Source organism: Varroa jacobsoni, unplaced genomic scaffold (assembly GCF_002532875.2).
Source record: "Varroa jacobsoni isolate VJ856 unplaced genomic scaffold, vjacob_1.0 scaffold_674, whole genome shotgun sequence".
NCBI classification, from domain to species: Eukaryota; Metazoa; Arthropoda; class Arachnida; order Mesostigmata; family Varroidae; genus Varroa; species Varroa jacobsoni.
This window is the reverse complement of record NW_019213576.1, coordinates 238,857-252,900: the sequence shown is the minus strand read 5'-3', so window position 1 is coordinate 252,900 and position 14,044 is coordinate 238,857. Positions and strand designations below refer to the sequence as shown.

Below are 14,044 nucleotides of genomic sequence, written 5' to 3'. Positions count from 1 at the left end.
TTCAGCTTATTATCATCAATACAAACTACCATCTTGCCGCATATTTTCCCACGTTATTTCGCTTTATATTATGAAGAAATATCTGCTATATAAGCTTCATCACTTCTGAGGTCAAGCGCACGGCTATAGCATTCGAATGCTCTTTTTTGTTATCACTAAAATGAGGTACATTGATCCAGCCTAACATGCGCGGGCAACTACCAACGAAGCTAATTCCACATGCTCCTATCTATGTGCACATGTAGGATCACGAAGATGGTATTAAAGTAACAATAAGTTAGCTAAGGCACATGTCGCATGCCATAGTCCGACACGTGTCTTCTACACGGTCGACCGCTCTCACATCACGCCAGAAGGGACGGAAGACAGGAATATATACTGTCGCAAGTACTGCATCTATTGGCGTGTATCTATGCATATATTGGCACAATATGCGCACATGTTCGAGACGTTTGTAGAACTATATTCTTTCGTCTATAGACAGTTTAGCAGATGTCTCATGAAGGGCAAGCTTTCTGAATTGCATTCCACCAAGCCGAAGTATAACTTAGGTATTACGACGATGATGGCACCGATGTCACTTTACATTGTCCTTGTATCGTTACGCGTCAACGCTGATATCTTTGATGATAGCTTTGTCGCCCGGCTGTGGGAGAACTCGATCGATCGGTTTCATCGGGAACAAACAGAAAAAGGCCAAAAACTTCAAGAACGGTAAACCATATGAGCAATGCTCGTAATGAAACTCGGTTTAAGGGAACAGCCCTTTACTGGCGCATTACAGTATGACCACCGTTCATTTAGTCATCATCTACATCAGTATTATAGGCGCTCGATGTATCTGTTGCTATCACTGTGTGTCATATTTTCGTATGGTCTGCTATGCGATAATATAGATTAGTGATTTATATCTTTTCGGGAGTGTTTATTTCTAGTTTTTATATTCTGGCTCGTGCAAGTTGGCGCAGCCAATACAAAGATATATGATGTTTCTGTAACAACTATTTTCTGTTATTTGTTTAATTACATAATGGCTGGAAAATAACACCTGATCAATATCTACGTCGAACGGCTTAATATCGCATTGGTTAATGTAAGCGGAAAAAAGTTAAATTTTATGAAAAATTACTATAATCAAAGCTGACAACAATGTAACGTTCCCCGTATTTACTCTGTATATTTATTCCTGCAGCCGCCGATCGTGTGGTACGTTTTCGCAGCGAACAAGAACATGACCACTTCCGTCTGTTAGATCACGACGGCGACTTTCTGCTGATAGGAGCCAAGTAAGTATATCCGATTCGGGACCAACAGAGCTTGCATTTACTGCTAATCGTTATAGTGATTTTATTCATATTTTTATGTACAATTAAATACGGTGGCTTCGTTTTGCCTATGGATATGCCCTTCATGGTGTGCGGTTCCTATTCGATTAAACATATTGCTGGGTTAAAGTCGCGCGATTGATTAAAGCCTGTTATATATACATCTCGCTGTTACGTCCAGGGAATTCTCCGCCTATCCTGAGAACGCCGTTTACAGTTTCCCTTTGATTTGCGGTCTATTTCCAGGGACTTCCATTATTACAAGGTTGCTTGCTCACTTGAAATTTGATGAATCCACTTATAATATCTATAAACATTCAGAACTCAAAACTCATGTAAAGCTCAATAGGAACTGTCCTGTAGTGCTTATTTTGTAAATCTGTTTTTGCATAGTTAAGGTAAGTAAGTTACATCAGATGATGTCTAAGGCTACCACCTTTCTATTAAATTATATAGGTAGTTTTCTAAAGAACTTCATCATAAGGTACGTAAGTTGAACAGTATTGATATAATATAGTCCATTCTATAATTGTTGACTAAACATCGTCTTGGCCAAATCACTGGTAGTTGTAGCAGTACATGTACCATTTACTCGGTTAAAGATGGCTCTTTCCGCTCCGACATCGGCACTCTTCCGCCTCTGGAATACACAAACCACATCTACAGACCAGCGAAGAACAAAACTAGGTCACTTTAGGGAAATCTTTAATTCGATACCGGGGTAATAAATCGAACTTAATACATACACTTTATCACTAGCTGGTCCGTTGGTATCTCTTCATTTCAACTGAATATAATTACTTGACTAGATCATAATTTGAGGCTTACTTAAAACCTTTTGCTCATCTCTGTGACCATTTTTTCTTATTTTAATCAAATAAAGGAATATGGTGTATAATGTCTCAGCGGCAACGTTATCAGTTCGACGGCGACTTGAGTGGCGTCCTTCGGAATCGGATGTGAAAATGTGCCGACTTAAAGGAAAGAGTGAGGAGGCTTGTCATAACTATATCCGGGTCATTGCCAAAAAAGCTCACGACCGTGTGCTGGTCTGCGGCACAAACGCTTATAAACCCAAGTGTCGTGACTACGCCCTACTTCCAACTGGAAAATCGTCCGGTCACAACAGTCACACTCAGCGCGGGGCGTCTAACGGCGAATTCAGCCTAACCGAGGAGAAACCTGGAGAGGGACTATGCCCATATGACCCCAACCACAACTCTACGTTTACATTTGCTGGTAAATCATTCGTTTTGTGGCGTGTGCGGTACTTCAATTATTCAAGAGATTGATATACCTATTTAGTACCCCCTTGCTGTAGAACTCTACGTTCCATCTGAAACTTGGCTGTTTCGTGTTAAAAACTTGGTTCCTATTTTATGCAACGAGTTACATGGAAGATACTCATTAATCATATGGTGCATGTCATGTTGCAATATTCTTAGAATTTATCTTTGCTAACTTATGATAACTATATTTATGGCTCGTTTTTATTGCCGCACGGATTGCAGCGCCCTTAGGATATCGCACAGGTAAAGAAATACGGTTGGCATAATTTTTAATTTACATAAATTCTCTGAATGAATGAATGAATGAACAGGTTCACTGGCATAAACAATTTGTCGCCTGTGTCTGTCTTTTGAGTGGCTCTTGAAAAACACATCAAGGATCATCAAGACCAATGTGGAATATTGTTACACCAATAAATACCACAACATCATCAAAAGCACCATTCTAAATAATAATGCCTGTTTGTCCGGCCTGTCAACTACATTTTGCCCTTCAAGATTTGAATGCAGACACTGCTAGTAGACGGAAGATGAAGGTTCTATATATAGATGTCCTATCATTAACCTTGGACATTTCAGATGGCGATCTCTATGTTGGCACAGTTGGCCAATTTTCCGGTGCTGATCCCTTAATCTACAGAAAACCACTACGTACAGAGCAGTTCGACCTAAAGCACCTTAATGGTAAGTATTCTTCATACAGTTACACAACGACAAGCAGATATAATGAGCAGTTTCGTAGACATGTAGATGTTTCGTAAAAATGTTCTCACTACTACCGTACTGCATTAGCAGGCAGTGATTTTAGCTAACATCATTTATAGCTCGCAGTACGTGTGTTTCGCAACGTGACGTTAACCCTGCCTTTACTTACTTTTTTTTTTACCACAGCCCCTCAATTCGTGTCATCGATGCACCTGGCCGGTTTCGTCTATTTTTTCTTTCGCGAGAGCGCTGTCGAGTATATTAATTGCGGTAAAGCCGTCTATTCGAGGGTAGCGCGTGTGTGTACGAATGATCAGGGTGGACCACATAAATTTAAGGAACGCTTCACGTCGTTCCTGAAAGCCCGTCTCAATTGCTCCATTCCAGGCGATATGCCGTTCTATTTCAACGAGTTACAGTCAACTGGTCCCATAGTCGAGGGGTCGTATCGTGGCGAAAGAGCTCGATTGATCTATTCCGTGATGACGACAGGTTCAAATTCGATCTCAGGATCGGCCGTTTGCGCGTTCCGCTTGGACGATATTAACGCCGCATTTCACGGCGCCTTTAAAGGTCAAGAAGATAAGAACTCAAACTGGTTGCCAGTGATCAATTCGAAAGTGCCCGAACCGCGGCCAGGTCAATGTGTCAATAACAGCAAATCATTGCCTGATGTTACGCTGAATTTCATCACCAATCACCCACTGATGGACCAGGCCGTACCAGCCTACCTCGGCCGGCCTGTCGTTGTGCACACCGGTTTCAGTTATCGGTACACTTACATTGCGGTCGACCCACAAGTGGAGGCCGTCAGCGGGAAGGCGTACGACGTGCTATTTATCGGCACCGATCATGGTCACGTTCTGAAAGTCGTCAATGTCGCCTCATTGACTCAAACTAGTGACAGTGGACAAATTGCTGAACCTGTCGTGGTTGAAGACGTACTTGTTTTCGCGCCAACACGAATCAGTAGCAGCGGTAGCCGTGCAGGCGAAAAGTCCAGCGGTTCTACCGGGTCAACGAACTCCGCCGGAGCTCCGATCGCCATTACGAATCTGGTCGTACAGCGATCGCCATACGAGCAAAAGTTGATTGTCGTGAGCAATAATGAAATCCAAGGAGTTCCACTCTTTCACTGTCAACGCGCACAAAGCTGCGTAGACTGCGTCCGCTTGCAGGATCCGTACTGCGCGTGGAGCCTCGACGAGCGCAAGTGCACTCACAACTGGCGAAGGGATCGTCACTCCAGCGTTCAGAGCATTGAGCATGGTTGGGATGAGCGATGTGGAGTTAACTGTGAGTATACAGAATAGTACTAATTCGCTATTTTACTTTCATCTTGCTAACATCACACTTAACTATGTAGACGTCTTGGTAGTGTAGTTAAATTTCCAGAAGGGCTTTGCCTGTGTGGTTGTATAGTGTAAATATGTGTACTATGATTTTTAGTCTTATCTTGGCCTAAACAATACGACTGGTTCAACTTGATTGATTAACTACCAAATGCTAGTTCACCAGAGACTGACGCGATTAGAAAACAAACGACGGCCTGCTAGTCCTAGTTGTACGCATACCTGTTTGGGAAGATAGCATGATAAAAACTTGGTCGAAACTTTGATATTGGCTCGCCTTATTTTGTCGCTCCCAATATTCTCTCTGCATGCTCACCAACCGCTGTTACACCACGAAATCCGCTGTATTTGTTTAGTTGGCGCAACTAGCGAAGTGCTTGAAGAGTTAAGTCACAACGCCGTAGACCGGGATCAAACGTCCAGCGGCACATATAGTCCAACAACCCCGTACGGGCCATTGGACGAGTCCGACACCTCAGGAACTGCTCCTCGAGGGTCCAACATTTCTCTCACGGCCTGCCTCCCCTGTCCTTCAACGCCTGCCCTTGACACCGCTGCTCTTTACTTTGGTAACACATACTTGATATGGATCTATGTTCTTCGAAACTCGAAGTGAAAACAATACTGTCAAATGCTAATCTAGCAGTTGCACGAATTATTAAGTTCCCTACTCTTGCCTACCAGCTTCGATTCCAGTTCGTTCTGCTAGCAAAATTATTTGTTGAACTTACAATGTCTGCCTAGAGAAAATAACGTTCTCATAGGCAAAGCTCGTGGCCCGTAGGATTAAAAAATGCTACTTTAATCCGTATGAGGGCGCATGGCGCATGCTCTAACGCATCCACGCAAGTGTATTAATTGAACGTTATCTTCTTCTGATCAACCTATTACTTTAAAGCTCGGCCACATCCGAACTCTGGCGCAATTGTGGACGATTCCCGAGGGGATGCAGCCGCAGATGACCTAGGTCTCGAACGGAATCATAACGAACTTGATGGATCAGGATCAAATACGGTGATTGAAGCGACAGGGCCATTTCTCTCGTCATCACGGATGTATCCCGCCGAAACCCTTGCGATCTCAGTTACGACCTCTGTCGTTACGTCTCTTGTAATCGGCTTCATCGCTGGGTATATCTTTGCTAGACGCTGCAAAAATGATATCGAAATGGACACCGGCCCAGAAGATTACACCAGGTACGGCTTGCCTAGTGAGAACATTTTACAGACATAGTTATTTGATCTATTCTAGCCTACTCGGCCTATGTGCGACCTCTTTTTTTACTTCAAGCGTGTTAACAGTCCATATGTACTAACTAGTGCCACCAACTGAATCTTAGTCCATATAATCAGGTTTCCACAGAAGCAACAGAACAAGATTATGTTCTAAATATCAACTGGAGAAAACGAGCTATACGACCTCCTAAGGGTTCTGCAATGTTGAAACACAATTTGTCGAAGACATGCCAACCATCAAATGAATTTATTGTTATATAGTAGCCTTGAAAATAATTTCGACCTGCGTGACGGCAGCACAATGAATTTGTTACCGGCGTTATCGCTAATCAGTCAACGTCACTTTAAATTTCTGGCCGCATTTAGAGCGAACAATTATAATTACCCTTGGGTGGTATACTAAAGCTACGTGACCTCATTATATTGCCTTTAATTTACTATTATCTTTGATATTTACTTTGACTCTATCTAGATATGTCGACATACAACGGATGAACGGATTAATGACGCCCGATCTTGGCATGGGAGCGTATGGGCACGAATTAAGCTATGCCGTTGGTGGGCCACGGCCGATCAACCTCGTACTCAATAAGAATGGCAAGCCAACAAACCATTTGTCAAATCCATTGCCAAATGCTAACAATACGATGCAGCAAATGCAGCTTCAAATGAATAATCTTGCTATACATCAGCAGGCCACGCTCGAGAATAAGACTACTCTGCAGAAGGTACAAGTTTGAAAAAACGTCATTATTGACATAGGCGTATGTTGGTATACCGAATCATATCGCTTTGATTATCTACCTAAATATATGAACGTAATTGAACGGGAATAGTTATTCTAGTTCAGGTAGTAGTCAGTCGTTTGAGCTTGTACATCCAATCTTTCAGCCGTTTCTGATTTTCGAACTTCAACTTATAAGGGTGCAAGATGACTGAGTTCGCTGATATAAGAAGTAGGAGAGCATCATTTTCTCAGTTGTTGTTAATTGATTTTAATCACGTATACATTTCATAGTCATGACACTCTAAATACATTTCTCATTAAATCGCAGGTAAAGAAGATTTATCTATAGCCCGCCCCACCGCCCCCGCAGCCCGCCATGTCTCCGATCTATGCCGATCCGGAGAACGTCGAGAGATTTGCATAAACTACCACCATAACCAAAACAAGAAGCGGGCATCTGAGAAAATCAAACGTTTGGAGCTTAAGTGCGCGACCGCATTTCAGCAAAGATGACGATGGAACTTCTTGACAATGTGGTCGCAAGTAACGCTTGCAGTCGTCGAAATATGGCGACACAGCACAATGCGATCTTCAGAGACATCTCGACAGCGTCTGTTCTGGAAGATAGTACAACCTCGATAAGGATAAAAGATTTTTATTATTACTATGTGTATATCCAGGCGTCTACGGGTGGGTGTCTGTGTGTCTCTGGGAAATGTGGTCATCGAATTGTTTCCAACAGTACCTTTTACAGATGCCTCTTCTTCGCAATGTCTTCTCGACGAAATTTTTTTCGAAATACTGGGCCGCTGGGACACTTCCTTCTTTACCCTCTGTAGGGGAATACCCGCAGAGTTCTCGAGGTAGTTAACTAAAAGCAATAACAACAGTAGCGAGAATATGCTACAATGCTGTTCTACGTATGTTGCGGAATACCATTCATGTTTATCAAAACTGTATTCTGCCCCGGTGCATCACTGTAAAGCTCTATTGTGCACAACTTGCCAGCCCTTTATATCACTATCTCTTTCTTTCTACAAGCGGGATTCATCGCCGCTCTGGAAACTACATTCGGTAATACATCAACTTATTAGCTAACAAATATTTAAAGCAGTCGCTGGCACCGCAGCAGTCACTGTGCGCCTCTTGTGGGACATCATTCCCCCGCTAACTTAGCGAGCTGCAATCTTGACAAAAGTTAAAATGACGCAAAAGTCCAAAGCCTTCCGAAGGTCTCTCCTCGCACTAAGGACTGGCACCGCAGTGTCAGTGACAGCGAAGACATAGGGAGAGAACAAGTCCGATCTTAATGTGATGCTAGATGGCTACCAAAGAAATATATACATAACATAATTTATTTCGGTCTCTCAAGCTATATTTCTTTCCTCGAGGATAATGGTACAGGTCTGAAATCATAATCCTCCTTAACGCCTCCCACCTATATAAATTCTATATAAACCTATATAAATTCACCTAATGTATTGCTGCATTTCCGTGAAAATACGTAACAAGTGGAAACAGCACGAGCAGGAGGTGTTAGAGTCACATATTGAGCAAAAGTGTGCAGCCGATAATGCTTCCTGCATCTTCTTCCTCAGGTGCAAACTAAACAGCTAGAAATTAGCTGGATTTATCGACTTTTTCTCCTCGAAAAGAAACCTGTCGATATTTGCGAATTTCTATCCGATCTACGTGCCGTTTTGTTCTTTTATAAACCGACCCAAACGATTACGCCTATGAGTTAAGTACGATAATTACGTGATACGTCTGTGAGTGAATGCGAGCGAGCGTGCGTGCGTGCGTGCATTCGAATGGTTAATGAAATCACGAAGCTGGCAGTAAGAATTTTGTCTTCTGTTTTGCAAAACGGGTGTTGTTCTCATCCAGCCAATAGCGTGTAACGGCGGCCACGTTGGTGGCACGTAAGCTGCCTTTCAGGAGCTATTCTACAACGAATTCACTGAAACAGAGTGAAAGATTAATAGTTGTATGTAATATTGGTTCAGAATCTATATATATATATATATATATATATATATATATATATATAAGAAGTAAATGGAAATGATCTTGTAAACGCGCAAGACAAAGCGCCGACCCGTGGAAGTTGATGATCTGCTGCTACTACTTCGTTCTGTCTGGAGCAATACAAGGTAATGTTAGAATAAATTTATGAGTAAGTGGTGTCGCTACACGATAATCACCTATATGTATGACAAACACTTGAGTATAGAATGTAAATATCGTCTATGCAAAACAAACATAGAATGCAGTGTGAGATAATAGCAGTCAGGACATTTATAATATATTCCTACAAATTGCATGCTATGTGGACGTTGTTATCAATGCTGTTTAGGCAGGACATATAAGTTGTAATGAATTGTTATGCTAGCGATTGACTCCTTGCAGACCTGATCACTCATTGTTTGCAAAATTATTGGGCAGACACGAAAGACTATGTGCTTTTGCTTGTTTATTTCCGCTTATTTTCGTTATTAAGCGCTTGGAAAAACTTTATGGGTATTCTACTGTGTGTTAACGTTTGTTCTATCTCGTAGAGCTAAAATATCAAAAATGTTCTTTCTTTTTATAAACGGCTAAGATGACTACAGCGTGCCACTTTTCTAGGCCACTTTGTATCTATACTAGATATATGTATGTCTATATATATATACGGTGGGAATGCAAATGCTAAATTGTGGCTGGTCTTAGAACTGGCAGGATGGACAGACTTCAAAATCGACCTTAGGTTTGCTCATAGCAGATGTCAACGTCGAGTGTAAATTAAAATTTAAGGACTTTTAGAACTATTAACTATCAGTGAAGATGCTTCAGGCTAAATGCGTTCTAACTGTCGGACTTTCACTTCTTTAAATCGTTAAGCCATACGGAAGCATAATGTCTCGTAATGGCAGCCACTCGAAGAAAAGTTTGCAAAAAATTGTCGATAGGAGCACTATCAGTTTAACTGACACCCGTTGGCCTCATCAACAAGACCTACGAAATTCGAACGTTTCTCTTTACCACGTGGTTTCTAAAGCGAATCGGTAAAAATCTAGTTAATGAACAAACCGCACCATGGACTGAGTTATCTTGAAACCGAGGCTCCGTCGGGGTACTTTCGACAGAGCTCTTAACTGATAGGTGATAGGTTCGAACAGAGGAAACACAACCTTCAACGCGATGTGAGTATAATATTTAGCTAACTTCAACAATACGAATACGACCGTAACTTTCGAGCGAATATCCGTAAAACCGACTGGACGCAATACGCACCGATCCAAGTATCAGGAATGAAAATACAGAATACACTTATTAGGATTTCAGCTAAACCGGAACGTATCACAAAAGATGAATCGACAAGCGTATGTAGTATATCAGTGGAACGCGAACATTGTGCCTAAGTGAAAGCTAGGAAGAGACAAGCAATCTTGCAATATATCGTATATGCAGCACCTCGGCATAAGGTGAGAGAAGGCCGCTGGTTGAACAATCTGTTTGTCTGCACTCTGATCGTGCATGAGCCGGTTAGTTGATACACCTATAGACGATGTAGAAGTTGATTAGTTAAGGACAAATATGCCTCTTCCATAGCAATAGTAATCGCTGTTTCGAAGGACGGCTTTGAATCTCGGATAGCGATGGCTAGTGTGGTCCAGCCATGTGGCACATAGATCACGCGTATTAGACAAAATACATATATAATATGAATATATATAGGGTGACCCATTTGCGATGTATTAATTTTGAACTGTGATAAACAGCAGCGTTTGTATGCAATAGCAGAAGCATATGCCAAACTATGAATATTTGTATTTTTTTGGGCGGTGTATCACCTAGACGACTGCCTCGAGATTTCTTTGCCAAATAGAAATAGAACACTCCACTTGATTCGTGTTCGGCATAAACCGTTGCCGTAAAATGTTGGGTAGATTTGTTGAAATCTTCAGTGGTAAAATCCCTAATTCTCTAGAGTTTGTTTTCTAGAAAAAAAAAACCTACAGAAAAGGAAGTCGAGGGGCGTTGAGTCTCACAAGCCGCGTCTTGTCGAAGTTAAACTTATCGAATATCAGCCTTAGACAGTGCTTAGAAACGAAAATCATTAACAGTTAAGAACAAAAACGCCGTCTCTTGTTCAGAATTCGAACGATACGGTCGTTTTAGCTGTACATAGTGATGGCTTATAAATGTAGCAGGAGCTCTAATATAGGCATTTGCGGCACTTTTATGTGTTGGCTAGTCCAGCCAAGTAGAAATTGCGGATCAACTGAGGAGATAGCCTTTGATGCAAAATTATATTCGCTTTGCAAGTTTCGGTCCATGTAGCAAACACATGATGCTCAAGTCTGGTCCGCAAGTTTGAGTTCCTTGGTTAGTTGAAACTTACAGGACCAAACATTTCCGTGATCTACATAGCAGGTAACATCCATACGACAGGACCAACTATCGCAATCGACAAGTTACTAAGGTGGTCGCATCTCCTAATATGTTCTCAGCTACTGCATTGGCGACCTGTTCGGTGCGAGAGCTGCGTGAGCGTCTGAAGTAACACATTTAGACCCAATCGTTTGTACAGGACCGCGCAAAAACGACCGGGGAATGCAGCACGTCTACCGCAGAGCGTTCAGTAGCATCGCGGACGCAGGCCTTCAAGTAACCGTTTCCTTAAAAGAGGCCGATTATCTTAATCGTTCAATTGAAATTGACAGTAAAGCGTCGTCTTTTTCCAATGCTTGTCAACTTGTTTGTCTGTACCCCTTACCATGTTATAGTTTAAACATCTGAATCGGGTTGATATATTGGGAATGGATGACCCTATATATATATAATCATTAGATGACGTTCTACCACACTGAGAGAGAACGAGTCACTACTCTGCATTTGCAACGAAGACACTACAAGAATGATGATTTGCAGAAGAAAATGAAGATTGACTGAGAATTAAGCAGTGTATACAGACGTGGTAATTGAAACGGGCATGGGTGAGACCGTATTGCCGTACGTGTGCGAATGTGTATATACTAAATGATGTATTAAATAATGGAAATACCGATTAATAAAGTAACGTATGAAGCAAGTAATGGAAACAGGCAAGGAAACCTTGATATTACCATGTCGATCAGGGCGACAAATTGTAAATATTTGAAAACAAAATAGACAACATAATGATAACTAAACGATTCTTGTAGATCTCAATAATAATATAAATAATGATAACGACAACTTTTGTATAGAACGGATGTAATCAGTATAGATGTTAACCAGCCCAAAGACAATAAAACAATAAATGGTAATAAAGCCGAAGACGAAAATCAAGTGTAAATAATTAAATAAAGGACAGATGGAAAAAGGAATACACTTGCGAATGAAAAACACGCTTTTTTATTGCGTTACAAAAACAAAATAAAATATAAGGCTAATGGACAATTGCCATAGAACGTGGTTCGCGAACTCTACTTGGTTACCTGCAAGAGAACATCTATTACAGTTGAATCCATGTAAACTGGAAATCGTGTCCGGCTCTTTGCCTGTAATTTAGCTTCCTTAGTTTATTATTATTATTATTGCTATTAGTGAGGGCCGGTAGGTAAAATCATGAAAAACTTCGCTCTTCTAACGGCCTATTTTTTTTTTATAGTTAGTTTTTATAGTTTTATAGTTATATTTTTCGTTATATTATATAGTTTTATTATCGAATCTATCTGTTTTATGTGATTCACAGTCTACAGGTAGCATAGTCGGTAATGCGCTTACTACAGTATGTTTCATTGTTGCGTGTGAGTTCCGCCCGACCCACAAACGGAAGCGGAGATTCTCCTTGGAGGTGTCTCAAATTAACGCCTAGCGGCAGTAATGAGCGTTCAACGTCAAGATATGAGCAATAACAGCGTAAAGCGAACGCCAATAAAATGCTGACAAAAATGAAGAGAAGTGTCGCAAGTTGGGAAAAATGTTTTTAGTCAAACCAATGAATATGTTAACCGCTTACGCTGTTCCTAGGTCTATCAGCCTAATTTTTTAAATGGGAAACTATTTTATGTGTCAATCGGTTGATAAAAAGGTTAGGGCTGTTATTTATTTTAAATTTATGTAGCCCATTTACAATACACTGTGAGCTAGTGATGGTTGCATCTAACATTTGTGCCTCCTCGATACGATTTTCGATTGTTATAGCCGACACTTCTTCGGGAAAATCCTAACGGGGTTACGTAGAATCAGTCACGAATTTTTCAGTAACATAGCTGCGCCACTGACACAGCAAAGGTTCCTTTATAGGTTCATGGTAATAGCACGTTACGAAACAATAATTTATGCACAATGATTATTTTGTAACAGTTACCCTCAATAAATAAAGAAGATGTGGAGGCGATTGCTGCCAAGCTCATTTTTTCAAATAGTCTGCATTGATTGATGTCAACAATCCCCCCCAGAAGATCCTACTTGTTAAGTAACATGCTATTAAGTCCAGGATTCCAAGTGACAATTGGCTTAATTACATCTATCCTACTTCAGCTATACTGACTAAAAATGCTGGTATTAAGATATAAACATTTTATCTTGTTACGATGAGGCCAACGAGGCCTTCTATGATTCTTGTATTGACGCCGCTAGTTCCGATGTCTCGCTTTGCTGTAGGCCTTTTTTTTTGTTAGGAAAATAAATATCGTATCTGAATAGCTATGTACTGCCTAGAAACGATCGCTTTATTTACATTCATCTGATTTTTATCAAGAATTTTCCTCTACTGCCATTCACGGAAGTCGTAGATATGCTTTGATAGGACTCTCGGTTTTACAGTAATAACTAGGCCACGATAAAACAACGGTTGCGTTGTTATAACGGCAGAATAGTCCATTAGAAGGACATTTGGAGTCCGCGAAAAAAATGGGATAAGGTTCTTCTAGGAAGGGGGGTGGAAGGCGGCATCGCGTGCTCGTAAAAACATGAGATAATAAAATCGCTACAGGACGAAAGTTCCAGCTAGGGAAGTTCGTTTTAACATGTTTATACTAGAATTCTCCGGAAGGTTGTTGCAAAGGGATCGTGCCTGTGCAGGTATATGATAGCTGGCGGCATTATTCATATTATAGTCAAACGATATAGGGTTTGTATGAAGTGTAGTAGCTCTTGCATTTGTCAGACTTTATTACGTTGGACTGATGGGCAAGCTTCGGGCTGTGAGTAAAGGTGTTAGCATACTTTTGGTCTAAAAGTTAGTTGTAAATGGGTATTGCTAAAATAGTTTAGTATCTACTTCTAAATCTATTTGTGTAATAAATATTAATAAAACAAGTTATATAATCACTCGAAATACTAATATTTAAGAAATTGTCGAGAAAAAATTTTCAAGCCCCAGTGTTGAAGCTAATACCCCCCGTCGTTACAGTGTATGGCTGTATAAGTCAAACGT

General features: G+C 41.0%; 1 protein-coding gene across 1 annotated transcript; it reads left to right on the top strand.

The window, feature by feature from the left end:
• The first annotated feature begins 1,214 nt into the window (after positions 1-1,214).
• On the top strand, positions 1,215-12,006 carry LOC111262564 (semaphorin-1A). Its single transcript, XM_022836890.2, has 8 exons — positions 1,215-1,286; positions 2,209-2,564; positions 2,837-2,857; positions 3,194-3,298; positions 3,506-4,615; positions 5,570-5,867; positions 6,379-6,634; positions 6,962-12,006. The coding sequence occupies exons 2-8, from the start codon at positions 2,213-2,215 to the stop codon at positions 6,980-6,982; spliced, it is 2,163 nt and encodes a 720-aa protein (XP_022692625.1). The 5' UTR covers positions 1,215-1,286; positions 2,209-2,212; the 3' UTR covers positions 6,983-12,006.
• Positions 12,007-14,044: the final 2,038 nt, after the last annotated feature.

What these genes read in the sequence shown, in the direction of transcription:
- LOC111262564 (XM_022836890.2), top strand. Translation starts at nt 2,213, where the DNA reads ATGGTGTATAATGTCTCAGCGGCAACGTTATCAGTTCGACGGCGACTT. An exon ending in CTCTACGTTTACATTTGCTG is followed by an intron (nt 2,565 to 2,836) that starts GTAAATCATTCG and finishes CACGGATTGCAG; the next exon opens with CGCCCTTAGGATATCGCACA. An exon ending in TGAGCGATGTGGAGTTAACT is followed by an intron (nt 4,616 to 5,569) that starts GTGAGTATACAG and finishes ATTACTTTAAAG; the next exon opens with CTCGGCCACATCCGAACTCT.